General features: G+C 38.3%; 1 protein-coding gene across 1 annotated transcript in view; it reads right to left on the bottom strand.

Moving 5' to 3' along the window:
- The window catches only part of CNTNAP5 (contactin associated protein family member 5), a 1031770-nt gene that overhangs the window by 523697 nt on the left and 490235 nt on the right, over positions 1–17838 (bottom strand). The window contains exon 6 of the mRNA XM_070769229.1: positions 12819–13003. Within this exon, the coding sequence (XP_070625330.1) occupies positions 12819–13003 (185 nt within the window). The remainder of the gene's footprint in view (positions 1–12818; positions 13004–17838) is intronic.

The following is a 17838-nucleotide window of genomic DNA, read 5'->3' as shown; positions in this document are numbered from 1 at the left end:
CTGCATTCCCTTCCACGGGGAAGAAAAGAAGGGACAGACAAGTATAGCAGCAGAAATCCCCAATATCTTCTGAAAAGATAATCAGCCCCTCCTATTTTCCCTACCAGAGCCACCCCATGCTCTCCATCTCCTAGCAAGTTTTCACCAGGGGCTAAATTCAGAAAATCTTTCTAAGTATTACTGTGAGTGCTGTTCTTGGTCCCAATCTAGTCCATTGCTAGTCTAGCCTTCCCTTCTATTAATGTCTATTTTTATAGATAGAGTCTGACACAATCTGATTTGCTCAACACATATTTATTTATTTTTGTATGAATAGGTTTACAAAATTTTTACTTTAGGTTATTAGGATATTATAAATTCTCCTGCCATTGCAGGAGAAACAGGAGACTCGGGTTTGGTCCCTGGGTCAGGAAGATCCCCTGGAGAAGGAAATGGCAATGCACTCCAGTATTCTTGCCCGGAAAATTCCATGGACAGAGGAACCTGTTATGCTATAGTTCATGGGGTCACAAAGAGTCGGACATGACTGAGCGATTGAACACTCACATATTTGGATATTGGATTAAATCATGTGTGTCTCGGCATTCACACAGGAACTCATTGGAAATTCTAACTTCACCTGCATTTTATCCCCGCATCTGCTCAGGCAAGAAGGGCACCTGCGGGGAACTGACACCCTAGAGGACCCCCTCTGACCATCATCACATTTTGCCTCATGGGAGCAGTATTTGCAAATCAAGGGGAAATTACTATAGGAAGCTGTCACCACAGTCCTAAACCATTATCTTCCTACCCAGCAACCCAGAGTTTTCCTTCTAAACAGTTCTGAAGCTGCTTGGAGGGCGTGAACTGTTCTCCTCCCTGTCCATCTTCCTAAGGGTAAACCATAGACCCACACATGGGTCCCAGGAATGACCAAGGGACAACTATTTTCACTTTGGACATCCCACATATGTGGGATATGGTTTATTTGTCAAAGAAAAAAGTAGAACAGATTTTGTTCTACAGCTTATTATAACTCCCGAAGCATTTAGAAGTATAGTATATGGGCCCATATTAGGACTCTTGCCTCAGGCCCTAAAGTATTCAAGTGGGGCTTGGCTGACTTTATATTTTATTGAGGGTGACAATCATTTAGCCTAAGTTCAGCCAGCCTCAAAATTTCTTATTAAATCATTAAAACCTACCACCACAACCCTAATAGCAGCTAAAATAACATGATAAGGAGTTTATCGCTTGTTCTTTTAGCTCCTGTTAATAAAAACAATGCTATTTAGGGTATAGTACTGGTATTGAAATATCCCCTTCATCATGTTCAACACAGTTAGTTTACTTTTCAATATACATATCTCACTGTTACAAAACTTGGAGAAGTATGCAACTGCCAAGTTCACAAATCACAAAATCTTAAATTAGAACTGGAAAGAAAAACGACACCAAGGAATGTGTTTTTAAGTCTTGTTTACATACAGAGGCCAAGATAAGGAACAGAGCCTATGCTTGGATGTTAAGGGATTGTCCCTCCTTCAGGGAGAAAGGCTGGTCACCACAATGACTTCTGGTGATCTATGCAGATCTAGATTCAAACCCTGCTTCTGCTTGTTGTCGTTCAGTTGCTAAGCCATGTCCTATTCTTTGCAGGCCCATGGACTGCAGCATGCCAGGCTTCCCTGTCCTTCATTATTTCCTGGAGTTTGCTCAAACTCATGTCCGTTGAGTCAGTGATTCCATCCAACCATCTCATCCTCGGTCGCTCCCTTCTCCTCCTGCCCTCAATCTTTCCCAGCATCAAGGTCTTTACTGTTACTGTTACTGGATGGCTATTGAGAAATAGGAACAGGAGGGTCATTAGTCACTCTTGTCTTTTATGTCTGTGATATAGAACATAATAATCTCCCTCACAAGGCTATTTGAGGGACTGAACAAAATCACAAAATGGCACAAGAAATAGGAGCTTGGTTGTTTTCTTCCCTTGTTTTCCCCTTATTTCTACCTTGCATCTACTTCTTTTCCTTATTTTATTTTCTTCCATTTATTTTTCTGCATGCAAGTTTTCTGCTTTAGTTTTTACTGTGTTTCCAAAAAAAAGGAACTAATAACAATTATACTACCACATGATATGGTCTACCAAATGCTTTTCCTGGTGATCTCTAGTTATTCTGTTTTGTTGGTTTCTTTTACTTTTATCTGGTTTATTATTTTTTTTAATCAGGGTATAATTAATTTGTTATCTTAATTTCTGCTATACAGCAAAGTGATTCAGATATCTATATATCTACATGCATACTATTTCATATTATTTTCCACTCTAGTTTATCATAGGATATTAAATATAACTCCCTGTATAGTAGGAACTTTTGTTTATTCATTCTACATATAATAGTTTGCATCTGCTAATTCCAACCTCTTAATCCTTCTCTACCCTACTCCTTCCCTCCCCACAACATCCACAAGCCTGTTCTCTATAGTTACTGATCACCAAATAAATACTTATTTTAAATCTGGCCAGTCCTTTAATCAAGCCTGAGCCCTAGGAAAGGTCCTCTGGTGTCACTCTAAAGTAAGGGCAGCAAGGGGTGGTCTCTGAGTATGGGAACATTAAGAACTTCTCATGGGAAGAAAATTAAGGTGTTAGTTGATATCTTTATAATTCACAAACATACACTTTTTAAAATTTACTTAACAAATATTTATTGTGTGTTATGTAGCAGACACAAATTTACAGAAACAAAGTAAAAAAGAGACTCTTGATTCTTATGATGAGCTTAAGTACTATGGCTAGTTTGGGTATGAAGAGTTAGAGAGTTAAAAATAAGTCAAATTTATAATATAAAATCAACAAAGACCTACTGTATAGTACAAGTAACTAAATATTTTGTAAGAACCTATAAGGGAAAAAATCTGAAAAAGAATACATATGTACACATATATTATGCATAACTGAGTCACTTTGCTGTAAGCAGTAATTAGCATAACACTGATCATCACCTATATTTCAGTAAAAAATAAATATACAGTGTGATGAAAATTAATAAATGAAATAAACTTTTTCAGCTTCAAAAATATATACATATACGTATAGCTGAATCACTTGCTATACACTTGATAGTAATACAACACTGTAAATCAAAAGTAGTTTAAAAAATAAACTTGATAACATAAGCAATAGGTGTTTTTGAAGAAAAACTGTGAATAAGAATGAATTGCTGCTGCTGCTAAGTCGCTTCAGTCGTGTCCAACTCTGTGCGACCCCGTAGACGGCAGCCCACCAGGCTCCCCCATCCCTGGGATTCTCCAGGCAAGAACACTGGAGTGGGTTGCCATTTCCTTCTCCAATGCATGAAAGTGAAAAGTGAAAGTGAGGTCTCTCAGTCGTGTCCGACTCCTAGCGACCCCATGGACTGCAGCCCACCTGGCCCCTCCGTCCATGGGATTTTCCAGGCAAGAGTACTAGAGGATGCAAATTTAGAAGTAAACATGAGGAATACCTTTGAAGTCATGCATTCATTCTATTGCCTCAGTTTCTTCTTAAAATATGTTTTTGCAAGTGGTACAAAATGCAAAAAGTTGCAGAAGAGTACACAGCAAAGAACAAAGCATTTTTCTTCGATGATTCCACGTTCTTCTGATCTACTTATCCCTACCCTTACAGATTTCTGTCGATCTATGCACTTTCAAGTCTATATTCTCTGTTCTATTTTTTTAAGCACAGATACTGTTTACACTGCACTGCACACTGATTTTCCTTTTCATTGAACAATCTATAGTGTAGATGGTCCCACATCAGAACTAGAGGGCTGCCTCATTCTTTTTAATCAAAGCATAATACTACCATACAGTTTGTCAAGCACACACACAAAAGAAGGTGAACCTAAGGCAAAGGCCTGGTGGATTCACATATAGATAAAAGGTGCCACTGTGAGATTTGGATGATATGTGACTTACACAGACAGTAAAGGGAAGAGGAGCCAAACAGTGAAGCTCCCAGTCCCACAGACCAAAACAGAGAACACTAAACGTGATGGCAGATGACCACAATGTGAGCTGTGGCAGTCTTCATTGCTATAGATCTAACTGTAGGCTTCAGCTTAAAACTAGCAGGGTACTGTGGGGCTTCTGAGAACAGAACTTTTTCTTTGTTTCCCAGTTTCTTGATTACAGGAAATAGGCTTCATTTAGCCTCCATTATGTTCCAAGTTCCAATGGGCAGGTTCAAACAGTTGCTAATCTGCGAAGGGAGAGGATGCAGATATAAGGCAGGAGCAGTCAAGAAACATTAGTGCAGCCTTGAGGTTCCTCCTCAAGTTGGTTGTTCAGTCACTAAGTCATGTCCAACTTTTTGCAGCCTCATGGACTGTAGCATGCCAGGTTCCTCTGTCCTCCACTATCTCCCAGAGTTTGCTCAAATTCACGTCCACTGAGTTGGTTGTTGTTGTTCAGTCTCTCGGTCACGTCTGACTCTTTGAGACCCCACGGACTGCAGCATGCCAGGCTTCCTTCACCATCTCCTGGAGCTTGCTCAAACTCCTGTCCATGACTTGGTGATGCTACTGCCTTCTCCTTTGCCTTTAAGCTTTCCCAGCATCAGAGTCTTTTCCAATGAGTTGGCTCTTCATATTAGGTAGTGAAAGTATTGGAGATTCAGCTTCACATAGTCTTTCCAATGAATATTCAGGGTTGATTTCCTTTAGGATTGACAGGTTTGATCACCTTGCTGTCCAAGAGACTCTCAAGAGTCTTCTCCAGCACCACAATTTGAAAATTATCAATTCTTCAGTGCTCAGCCATCCTCATGGTTTAACTCTCACATCCTTATATGACTGTCCAAGAGACTCTCAAGAGTCTTCTCCAGCACCACAATTTGTTTTTTTTGTTTGTTTTTTTTTTTTTTTTTACGGATGGAAGCGGATAGCGTCTCCGACTCTCAGCCTCTTGCTCCACGTCCGGGCAGGAAAACCAGCACCACAATTTGAAAGTATCAATTCTTCAGTGCTCAGCCATCCTCATGGTCTAACTCTCACATCCTTATATGACTACTAGAAAAACCATAGCTTTGACTATATGGACCTTTGCCAGCAAAGTGATATCTCTGCTTTTTAATAGCTTTGTCATAGCTTTCCTTCCAAGGAGCAAGCCTGTTTTGTCTCCAAGATTTAATTTGGTGTGGATGTACAGAGGCCAGATTCAACATCAAGCTAAGCCATTCTATGTGATGCAAATCTATTCTAAAAGGGCACAGCAGAAAGCCTCAAGCATCCTTAGAACCTAAAGAGTGAGAAGAAATTGCATCAGCATAGACTTTTATGAGGCAGAGAGACAAGTGGGCAATGCCCTTGAAGCCAGTAATTGCAGGCCTCTATCCTCTTGTGTCTCAGGAAGATCCAATTTGTCCTGCCAAGATTCACATCAGCTGTGTTGCAGGGCTTTGGCTGCTTTCCAAGTGGACAGTGTGAGACCACTGGAGCACCCAGGCAGAGCTGTTTCTCTACAGAGCTTACCAGAATTTTTAATTAACACCCTTCTGATGAACTTTGGGGGAATTTTCAACTTTTTGTTATTCCTGACATATAACCCATTGCATGCATTTGCTTATAATTGTAGGATAAATTCCTAGAAACAGAATTGCTAAATTGAAGGGCACTTAGTTAAATTTCGGAGAAGGCAATGGCACCCGACTCCAGTACTCTTGCCGGGAAAATCCCATGGGTGGAGGAGCCTGGTAGGCTGCAGTCCATGGGGTCACGAAGAGTTGGACACGACTGAGCGACTTCACTTTCATTTTCACTTTCATGCATTGGAGAAGGAAATGGCAACCCACTCCAGTGTTCTTGCCTGAAGAATCCCAGGGACGGGGGAGCCTGTTGGGCTGCCGTCCATGGGGTCGCACAGAGTCGGACACGACTAAAGCGACTTTTAGCAGCAGCAGCAGCAGTTAAATTTTGACAATAAGCCTTTTCTTTGATATTGTATTAATTATATCCCCACAAACAATGGATTAAATCATTCTGGTGCCTTCATTTCCGAGACAACACTTAATGTTTGTGTTCCCTGCAATCTAAGTTTAAAATATCATTGTAGCATGAATTTGCATTCCTTCTTTTTATGAGTAAGACTGAGCATCATTTTATATATTTGAAAGCAGTCTATATTTTTTATATATTCATATTCTTTATTTTTCCAATGAGTCACTACTTTAAAAATTATTTGTGGGGGCTTTTTATTCATTAATTAAATTTTGAAATACTTTTCCAAGTTTTTGGGAGGATGATATCATTATATCATATTTTTTTGTGGAAGTTCATGTGGCTTTTAAAAAAAATTATGTGTAAAATTTTTCATATGTTTTATTTCTAGGTTTTTAAAATTTATGTCATACTTAGAAAGACCTCCCACAATTTCTGACTATAAAAGTACTATCTCATATTTTCTTTCAAACTTCAATAAAACTTATTTTTGAAGACACATATAGATAATGTATTTTTAAGTGCTTAGATGACTTAATGAAGCTTTAACTAAGAATTCTTATTAAAATACATTCTTTTCATTTTTAAAAATTCTTTTTCATCATTTATGTTGTAATAATACATAGTACATATAAAAATATGCTTTTAATAGTTTTGGTACTGTTAAGGTGGCTATGTAGAAAAGGATCACTAAGCACTTTTGATAAGAAAAGACTTCTTAGGTTACAGACTCTCAGAGAAATGGAATCTCACTAAGATCCTAAAAATAAAAATCACTTTTCTTAAACCCTTGTGCTCTAGGCTGAAAGTAAAATTAATTGCTATAGTTTGTCTTAGAAGCATTTGGGAGAAAAATTACATGGGCTAGGTGATGTGAGCTGTGATAACATTCCAGTGAGAAGTAAAGGATCTACATTTTTTCTGCTTATTTTTTTGGGAGAAGGTTTTATGAGCCCCTGTCTATGTGTGCCTTCCAAGTGAGAGGAGAATCTGACAACTGCATACATGTAATAGAGGCAAATTCCCTACTAGATGCTTCACAGAAAGGCAATGTGTCACTTGATTGATATCCTTGACATAATCTAAGATGGAGGAATGAAATCTATCATATTTTCTTCCCAAATATTAACACATCATGATAAAATTTGAAGAGGAACCTAGATTTGTAGACTGTAATTGTCCCTGATATAGAATTTGATAGGGCATAGCTTGGGAGAAGTAGGGCTTACTCTGACAATGGGGCCCTGGAACTCAGTGATCTGAGTTCAATCATTCTTCTACCAGTGTTAGCAAGAATCAAACGTGTACATATGACCTCACAGCAGATATCCTGTTATATAAATAACATCAGTTCAGTTCAGTTCAGTTGCTCAGTCGTGTCCGACTCTGCGACCCCATGAACTGTAGCATGCCAGGCTTCCCTGTCCGTCACCAGCTCCCAGAATTCACTCAAACTCATGTCCATTGAGTCGGTGATGTCATCCAACCACCTCATCCTCTGACGTCCCCTTCTCCTCCTGCCCACAATCCCTCCCATCATCAGGATCTTTTCTAATGAGTCAACTTTTCGCAAGAGGTGGCCAAAGTTTTGGAGTTTCAGCTTTAGCATCAGTGCTTCCAATGAACACCCAGGACTGATCTTCTTTAGCATGGACTGGTTGGACCTCCTTTCAAACCAGAAGGGCTTTCAAGAGTCTTCTCCAACACCACAGTTCAAAAGCATCAATTCTTCAGTGCTCAGCTTTCTTCACAGTCCAACTCTCACATCCATACATAACCACTGGAAAAACCATAGCCTTGACTAGATGAACCTTTGTTGGCAAAATAATGTCTCTGCTTTTGAATATGCTATCTAGATTGGTCATAACTTTCCTTCCAAGGAGTAAGCATCTTTTAATTTCATGGCTGCAATCAACATCTGCAGTTATTTTGGAGCCCCAAAAAATAAAGTCTGACACTGTTTCCACTGTTTCCCCATCTATTTGCCACGAAGTGATGGGACCAGATGCCATGATCTGAGTTTTCTGAATGTTGACTTTTAAGCCAACTTTTTCACTCTCCTCTTTCACTTTCATCAAGAGGCTCTTTAGTTCCTCTTTACTTTCTTCCATAAGGGTGGTGTCATCTGCATATCTGAGGTTACTGATATTTCTCCTGGCAATCTTGATTCCAGCTTGTGCTTCTTCCAGTCCAGCATTTCTCATGATATACTCTGTGTATAGGTTACATAAGCAGGGTGACAATATACAGCCTTGATGTACTCCTTTTCCTATTTGGAACCCAGTCTGTTGTTCCATGTCCAGTTCTAACTGTAGCTTCCTGACCTGCATACAGGTTTCTCAAGAGGCAGGTCAGAGGGTCTGGTATTCCCATCTCTTTCGGGTTTTTCCACAGTTTATTGTGATCCACACTGTCAAAGGCTTTGGCATAGTCAATAAAGCAGAAATAGATGTTTTTCTGGAACTCTCTTGCTTTTTCCATGATCCAGAGGATGTTGGCATTTTGATCTCTGGTTCCTCTGCCTTTTCTAAAATCAGCTTGAATATCTGGAAGTTCACAGTTCATGTACTGCTGAAGCCTGGATTGGAGAATTTTGAGCATTACTTTGCTAGTGTGTGAGATGAGTGCAATTGTGCGGTAGTTTGAGCATTCTTTGGCATTACCTTTCTTTGGGATTGGAATGAAAACTGACCTTTTCCAGTCCTGTGGCCACTGCTGAGTTTTCCAAATTTGCTGGCATTATTGAGTCAGCACTTTCACAGCATCGTCTTTCAGGATTTGAAATAGTTCAACTGGAATTCCATCACCTCCACTAGCTTTGTTCATAGTGATGCTTTCTAAGGCCCATTTGACTTCAGATTCCAGGATGACTGGCTCTAGGTGAGTGATCACACCATCGTGATTATCTGAGTTATGAACCTCTTTTTTGTACAGTTCTCCTGTGTATTCTTGCCATCTCTTCTTAATAGCTCCTGCATCTGTTAGGCCCATACCATTTCTGTCCTTTATCGAGCCCATCTTTGCATGAAATATTCCTTTGGTATCTCTAATTTTCTTGAAGAGGTCTCTAGTCTTTCCTTAGGTTCTGATTAATAGACAACATTGTTATAAAATATACCATAGATTCTCTGTCATTAAAATGTCTACAAATGACAAATACTGGAGAGGATATGAAGAAAAGAGAACCCTCCTGTGCTGTTGTGGGAACATAAATTGGTGTAGCCACTATGAAAAACAGTATGGAGGTTCCTTAAAAAGTTAAAAATATAGCTACCATATGATCCATCTATCCCACTCCTAGGAATCAGTTCAATTCAGTCATTCAGTTGTGTCTGACTCTTTGCAACCCCACAGACTGCAGCATACCAGTCCTCCTTGTCCATCACTAACTCCCGGAGTTTACTCGAACTCATGTCCTGACAGTGATGCCATCCAACCATCCCATCCTCTGTCGTTCCCTTCTCCTCCTGCCTTCAATCTTTCCCAGCATCAGGGTCTTTTCCAATGAGTCAGGTCTTCCCATCAGGTGGCCAAAATATTGAAGTTTCAGCTTCAGCATCAGTCCTTCCAATGAATATTCAGGACTGATTTCCTTTAGGACGGGCTGGTTTGTTTTCCTTGTAGTACAAGGGACTCTCAAGAGTCTTCCCCAACACCACAGTTCAAAAGCATAAATCTTCTGGAAAAACCATAGCTTTGGCTAGACAGACCTTTGTTGGCAAAGTAATGTCTCTGCTTTTTAATATGCTGTCTAGGTTGGTCATAAGATTTCTTCCAAGGAGCAAGCATTGTTTAATTTCATGACTTCAGTCAGCATCTGCAGTGATTTTCGAGCCCCCCAAAATAAAGTCTGTCACTGTTTCCATTGTTTCTCCATCTATTTCCCATAAAGTCATGGGACCATATATCATGATCTTAGTTTCCTAGGAGTATATCTGGAGAAAATCATAGTTCAAAAGATACCTTCACCCCAGTGTTCACTGCAGCACTATTCACAATAGCCAAGACATGAAAGCAACCTAAATGTTCATTTTGTGATACATATATGCAATGAATATTACTCAGCCAAAAAAAAGAATGAAATAATACCATTTGCAGCAACATGGATGAACGTAGGGATTATCATACTAACTGAGGTATGTTAGAAAGGCCAAGACAAGTACCTTATGATATCACTTACATGTGGGATCTAAACTATGATGCAATAGAACTTATTTACAAAACAGAAACAGACTCACAGACATAGAAAACAAGCTTATGGTTACCAATAGGGAAAGGAGGAAAAGGGATAAATAAGGAATTTGGGATTAATATATACACCAATAAATATAAAATAAATAAATAACAAAGACCTACTGTACAGCACCTGGAACTATATTAAATATCCTGTAATAAACCATAATGGAAAAGGATATGAAAATGAATATATTATAACTGAATCACATTGCTGTATACCAGAAAGTAACACAAAGTTGTAAATCACCTATTACTTCAATTTGAAAAATAGATCTTAGATTCAGATACCCTATTTAACAATAATGATGCTCATATTGCTTCTGGGCAACTGAAGTTAAGAATTTTCACTTTTCAGGTTTTTTCCAACTACTTAGTGGTGAAGTGGTGATTATGACACAGGCTCCTTTCTCCCCACACAGGCTTGAAGGTGAATCTTCAAGGCTGGAGAGCTCCAGTTGTTTGAGAGACTTCCCCAACACCTAACTCTCTTGAGCCAGTGCAGCCAGTCTAATGTCATCATTATGGCCAGTCTGTCTTCTTTTATATTCATATGAGCAAACTGGCTGCATCCTTGGAAGGGGTTTGGCTTATCTGAAGCAGAGGTTGCCTCATAGAAATAGTTCAAGGTGCATTTTTTACCTAGCAAATATTTTTACAAGGTACCAAAAAATTCAAGAATTTCTAGAAGAAATCTGTTTCAATTTCATAAATTAAACAACATCATTGGATTTCTCTTATAAATGCTGACATTCACTTTAATGCTACTATGCTGTAATTTCATACAGATTCTCTATACTGGAGATCACAGATAAGTAGAGATTAACCTGAAAATAAATGTTAAATCAGGCAACTGAGTGGATTTTAGAATCACCTCTCAGGCCATTAGAAGTCAAGTATTTGGGGAATTACTAAAACTTGATTTTGTGTTTTTTCGTTGTCCTCAAGTTCAAAAAAGATCTCTTTAAGATAATTTCAACATTTTGTGTATTTTTTGTGTTTTCAATCACTTAAATGATGTTGTCAAAGGAGGATAATTGATAGTCATAGATTTCTAGTTATTAGCAACTTAAAAAACAAAAACAAAAACTACCTACCTGATATATTGCATCCTGAGTTAAAGAGTGACAAATTTTTTTGAAGTTAATGAATAGCATAACTTATCAACAGTATGCTAAACAAGGTTAAGATCAAAAGAGGAAATCTTTCTTATAATTCATACTAGTGATGGGAAAAAAAAAAATGTCAGATCCTAAGTTTTCAGTTATTTAACTCCACCTCCACTGTTCTAGTATATATCCACTGTTGATTGACATTGTCTCCTAACAGGGTTTCCAACCATCTGTCCAGCAACCATCCACCTACAGACAGATCTAGGCTATGGAGTAACTTCAGAGCTACCTTCAGAGCAATGGCTCTAAAATAGTTGTTCTCAAACATTAGGGTGCATCAGAGTCTCCTAGAGGATTTTTAAAAACTGAATGATTGAGGCCTTCTTTCCTGAGTTTCTGATTCTGTGGGTTTGGATGAGACTAGGGCACTTTCATTTCTAACAAATTTCTAGGGGATATTAATTGGACTGGCCCCCGAAACAAACATTCAGAATGACTCCTCTAAAACATAAGTCTGGCCATGTCCCTACTCTGCAAAAGGTCATTCTCTTCTGCCTCAAGTGATGTGTTGATAAATGTGCAAAATCTGGCTGTTCAGGGTGTAATACATACACATAGATACACACAGACACATCTCTGTACATGCATGTGTGTGTGGGAGCACGAATGCATTCAGATATTATGTTATTTTACTGATATAAGTGGTGTGCAGTTTACAAATAATAAAATATACAATAAATTATATTATAAATTCCATAAACCAACTGATTTTTGTAGACTGCTTTTGTTGATTTTTCACTGAACTATTTTATCCATAATTACATACAGTCTCTGTCACATATTTGTCTTTTTCCCTTAATTTTTTAAACAACACTTGACAGGCTGAAGGCAACAGGCGTCAAGCCAAACTTGCCCTGAAGGATGTAGTTTTTCCAATCTCTGGTCTAGAGAATCAACAAAGAAATACATCAACCCCTGATTTATAGGACTTGCCAATATCTATGGTATAAATATTCCCACCATGATGAATTTCAAAGTATCAAAGCGATGTCACTCAACTTGGAGTTGGGAAGAGAGGCACTGTAGCAATCAAATAGACTGTATCTCTACCACACAGATACAACAGAAGTAAATAACCTCAAATACATATCGATAGATGGAAATAGATAGATATATTAAAGTAATTAGGAATAAATGAATTTAGTACCTTTTAAAAATACTTTGATGGATTATAAGTTTATGTAACTGAACCTTTCATAATGACTGCATGATGGCTTGTAAGTTTCTGAGTCACCACCATATTTGCCAAAACATTTTCTCCAGGCTCACAGCTCAGACTCTCTCCCTGGGCTCCTTCATGGTCAGCTACCTGGACTTAGATGGAGGTGAGGAGATGCTCAAACATGAGATTTGTCAAGGTCCCACATCATCTCACTTGCTCATTCGCTTACTGATTTTCTTACTGGTCCTGAGCAAGGAGTGCGAGGGTTTGTAGGGACAGAAAACTCACCTCATAGTCAATGTCCAAGGCATCCGCCTCGCCCTTGGTGCGGAAGTGCTGTGTGTGCCTGTCCACAGTGAAATTCACATGTTTGCCAACTCGCTCCAGGAGGACGGAGTGCCAGTGTTGGTCGTCCAGTAGGCTCCCCAGGGTGGCCGAGGGGGGGCTGCTGCTGAGACGAGGTTTGCTGTCATCTGTAAAGGGAACAGGAAGAAAAGATGGCATCTGTACCCCCAGGGCAGCCTGCAGGGCTATAAATAGAATATTCTGCAAGCAAGGCCAACTCTCTCTATCCAAAGTAAAAGATGATTCTCTCTCTACAGACCCAGAACTGTCCTGGGCTTGGGATGGAATACCAACTTTTTCCCACAGATTCCAGGACCAAGTTCTCCATCAACTGACATCTACACTCCCTTTTAGACATGAAAGAACATGTTTCTAGGTCTGGTGCAATTACATAATAAGAGAAATCAGATCTTGATAGCTGTATGAACAATATTGAAAATAGAAATCACATTTAGAAACAATGCATATTCTTTGCACTTGACTGGCTCTTGAAAGGAGAAAGTGAATCTTGAGTTGTACTTTAGCAGAAGAGTGAATGCTGGATAAGTAGAGGGAAGACAGTGGGGCCACTGAGTCGGGTAAATATGTAGGCAAAGGCAAGGAGAGGAAATGATCATTTTAGCTGCAATTTTCAATACCTACTCTATCGAGGGCATTTAAGTACAGATTGCATAATCTCCAAGTTCGATGCTCTAAGGCAAAATGATTATCTGCATTTATCAAATTATGAAGCTGAGGTCTGGTGAGGTTAAGCATTCCTAGGCAGAGATGTATCTAGGGCTCAAATTCAGATCCAGTCAGATTTTTGACTCTGATCCTGTCATGGGTCATTCAGCCCAAGCTGAGTTTGGAACACACCTCTTGGGAGGATGTGAGAGGTATGTTTTTCAATCAAGTGCCTCTGGTTCCCCTTCTCTTCATCTCTCCTCCAGTTTTACGTTGTTCCTGCCTGTATCCTTCTGTCAAAAAGATTAGAGCTTTACTTTTTTTTTTTCTTTCTTACAAAATGGCTCAAACTTAGCAAAATGAACAGTTCAATGCAACTAATTTTACTTATATGTAAATCTTCCAATTTTTCAGTATTTTATGTATTCAGTACCCTTAGTAACTGAAAGCTAAATGTCTCTCTTGTCTCTCCCAAAATGTGTAGAACAGCTGCAGCAGCCTGCTCCACAGCGTGGCAATCAGGGGGCAGAAGCTGCCATTTCCCCTGTGGGTTGCTCACACCCACCTCCATTATGGTCCCAAGTCACTGCTTCCCGCACAAAATAACACTCTGTTGCTTTCTATGGGGGTGGGGGGACGGTATCCAACTGATTGTAATTGAAAAATAAGAGCTGATGAGTTCATAGCTGACTTTAATTGATTTTTTCAATGACATATTGATTTGTTCCACATCTTTTGAGTTCTTACAATGTGTCAAATTATGCAGATACATTATTCGATCTTTTACTTTTTCTTCCTTCTCCCTTCGTCCCTTCCTTCCTCCCTCCCTCTCTTCCTTTCTTCCTTCGTTTCCTTTTTCTATCCATCCACCCATAAAATGGCATTGATAGCTATCTGTCTTGTTTACAGTGACAAATGCTGTACACAGGAGATAAAGAGTTAAAAGGCACACTTCTGAAGGTTTTAATGTGGAGATACAATAAGTGAATTGATAAGAAGCATGCTGCTTGTATTAACAGCAGTTAAGACAAGGAACCAAGAAAATGCAGGGTAGGAAGCTGTGGATGTTACATTATAGAGAGGGGCCAGGCCTGAAATTTGCCTAGAACAAGGAGCATTGTTACCTAACCAGGAAAAGCACCTGCCAAAGGTGGGGGTTCAGGAGAACCCCATAGAGGGATTCCATGCAGCAGAGTGCTATGACCATGTGGGGTTGGCTGATACCACCTTGGATCAGTTGCTAGTGTGAGCTGATTTACAGCTTGTGTTTTACCTTTAAGAAATGCGAGCCACTGGAGAATTAATAAGTCAGGGATTACTGGCTCAGACTAATATTTTAAGGTTATTTTGGCAGCTGTATGGGAATTTGATTAGAAGGCAAGGCTGGCAGGAAAACTGGCAGTCGTGTGGATGGAGGATGAGGGGCATAGGCAAAGCGAGCACAAGAAGGCGGGTTTCCAGGTGGTGAGAGGCTGTTGACATGTGGCAGCCTAGAATGTCATTTGGATACTAGAGTGGACATAATAAAAGAAAGACTTATTGAGAAATGACTTTTAGGAAGTTTGCTCCAGCAAGTGTATGAAAAGCACTACCAGTCAAAACAAAAAATACTTGTGTCTGCCTCTCTCCCCCTCCCTCTTCTACATGCACACACACACACACACACAGAATCAACTTTTATTTATAAAATAAAACATGCCTAAGGACTAATGACTGGTTGAAGGAGACTTACTGTGTCTTATAAACTATTAGTTCTAAGTTAATATACCCAAATAAATTTAATATTAGAGCCTTCACTTTAAATTTGATATGCCTTCCCTTTTCCTTAAAAAGTTAAAAAGGCATTTAAGAATTTACTAATATGTAAAAAACATTAAACATTTGAAACTGTAAAACCAATGAAAGTCACAAAAAGAAAAAGTAAAGGAATCATATCTTTTCCTCCTACTTATTTGTTATTGTGTGTTGTCTGGGTGGGTTTTAGTGATATTTTGATTTTTTTAATAGAGAAAAACATGGATTAAAATTAAATACTTTGATATTTTCTACACTTTTATTCCTGCTTCAAAAGATGAGTTTAATTATGAAAAGGTCAAACTGACTGTAATTTTAGTTTTTATTCTTTTTCTTTTCTTTATATATTTTAGAGTATAAATATTTTTGATATTAAGAAACAAAACTAAACTTCATTAAAAGCATAATCCTCGACCTGCATGGATAACTATATGACTGATGTGTGAATTATTGAATATCTCCTGCATTACAAGTATATTTTTAATTTAAAAAATGGCCGACATGAACATATTTTACTCCCTCCATGAATCATTTTATGTTAATGCACAGAAATCTTTGTTTTGTTTTTAATCATTGTCATACCCAACTATTTTGCAACCCCCTGGGCTGTAGGTGCACCGGGTTCCTCTGTCCCTAGGATTTCCCAGGCAAGAATACATGTATTGAAACAAATTGAGTGGAAATCAGTCCACTTTAACAGTTGGATAAACAGGAAATTCTGCTATTCATCAAGTAAGATGTTTCAAAATATGTTTATATAAGGTGTAACTATGAAGAAAAAAGTTAGTCCTAGAAAAATTTCCATTTTACCTAGAAGTGTTCATTATTAGAAATTACGAAAAAACTTCATTCTCAAGAGATTATAAAACTCTTCATTCTGTAATATATACTTCAAGTCATATCTAAGTGGCAATTATGGTTCAACTACAACTTTTAAATAGTTTCCAGTTTATTAAGGCAAGATAAAAACACCTATGGGTAATTGTGGAGGACACAAAGAAAATAAAAATCCACAGATGGTGTCTTTTAGGCCAGAAACACATTAGAGAAAAAAAAATGAATTACTTATTAAATTAAAACTTGTTTTCCTGTAGTTTGAGATAGTTAAAATGAAACGATGTAAATATTACTCAAAACCCTAAGGCATATGAAAAATTTTACAGGAAGTTTAAAATATCTGCAAAACATTTCTAACTTGCTCGTCTCCTCATCCTCCCCTACCCCACCCCAACATACTATGGATAAGCATATCAAATTCTTCACCCTTGGGACTAGCTTTTTTCTGGATCCTTAGCATGTATATTGTGTTTTCACTTCAAAATCTCCTTTGATTAAATCACCTTGCTTGGTCTTAACAGTTTAAATATGGATGGCACTTTACCTTTCACAATCTGTAGACTTCATATAGCTTGAGGAAATGAGAACATCAACTTTCTCTTTAAATATTGTATTTCAACAAAAAGTCACTCTTGGAAAGATTTGTTGTTGATGAGCTAGAGGGTCATTTGCATGGAGGTCCCCAGTGCCTTCATCCACTTGATCTTTAGGATTAATTTTCTCACATTTAGTTGTTCAGGCTATCAATGTTGGTACTCACTTGTAATTTTAAGCTTCTTTTCTGTTAAAGTGAGGTGAGCATTTTACATAGGTTGTTTTTGTTATTCCTGAACACAGCCTTACAAAAAGCTTCACCTCAATGAAGCCACAGGATATACCCAAGTTCACAAAGAATTAAGGTTATACCCTGAGCTATGACTCCAAAGCTAAATACTCTTACTACTTACTCCTATTGGAAAAATTGATACCTTCATTCCTTATGTTCTGGCCATCTGCCTCCCACCATACACACATGTGAGTTTATTTAGCTTACTAAGAATATCAGGAAAGGGATTTGATGGATCAGCAAGCAGAGAGTTGTGGAAAAGGAAAATGCGGCAACCCAAAGAGGGAGGGACATGATGTAAACGGTGAAGGCAAATTTCACCTCTCTAGTTTATCCAGGATTATATAGACCCCTGTTTAGCAAAATTCATGGCTGATGAATGTTCTCAAGTACTCAAACGAAGTCTTCTAAGAAAATAAAAACTAACAGGAAGCCATGTGATTACAGTGGACTTGACCCTCAAATCAGAGAAAATCCTTATGTATCACTAAAGAAATGTAATTCATGTCCTTAGTTCTTAAAAAAAAATTTCTAAATTTTATTCAATAAAACATTCTCTAGATTTAGGGGTCATTGTTCAACCTGAATCCTAAGTTGCATCTATCTTTTGTGACTTCATTATCTCAAAAAATATGGTTTTGATGATACATAGCTATCTATTTCTGGTTAATATTACAAAGTTAGAAAGTCAATCACAATAATTATTTTACCAGGCTGGGACCTCCTTGAAAATCAGAACTGGTGACCCCCAGTGCATAGCTAAATGCTTAGCTTAATGTACTTGCTCAATGAATTCCTATACATTAATGACACAGTTTATATAAAATGGGGTGCCAATTA

Source organism: Bos indicus, chromosome 2 (assembly GCF_029378745.1).
Source record: "Bos indicus isolate NIAB-ARS_2022 breed Sahiwal x Tharparkar chromosome 2, NIAB-ARS_B.indTharparkar_mat_pri_1.0, whole genome shotgun sequence".
In the NCBI taxonomy this organism is placed as follows: Eukaryota; Metazoa; Chordata; class Mammalia; order Artiodactyla; family Bovidae; genus Bos; species Bos indicus.
This window is presented reverse-complemented; position numbering and strand designations above follow the sequence as displayed.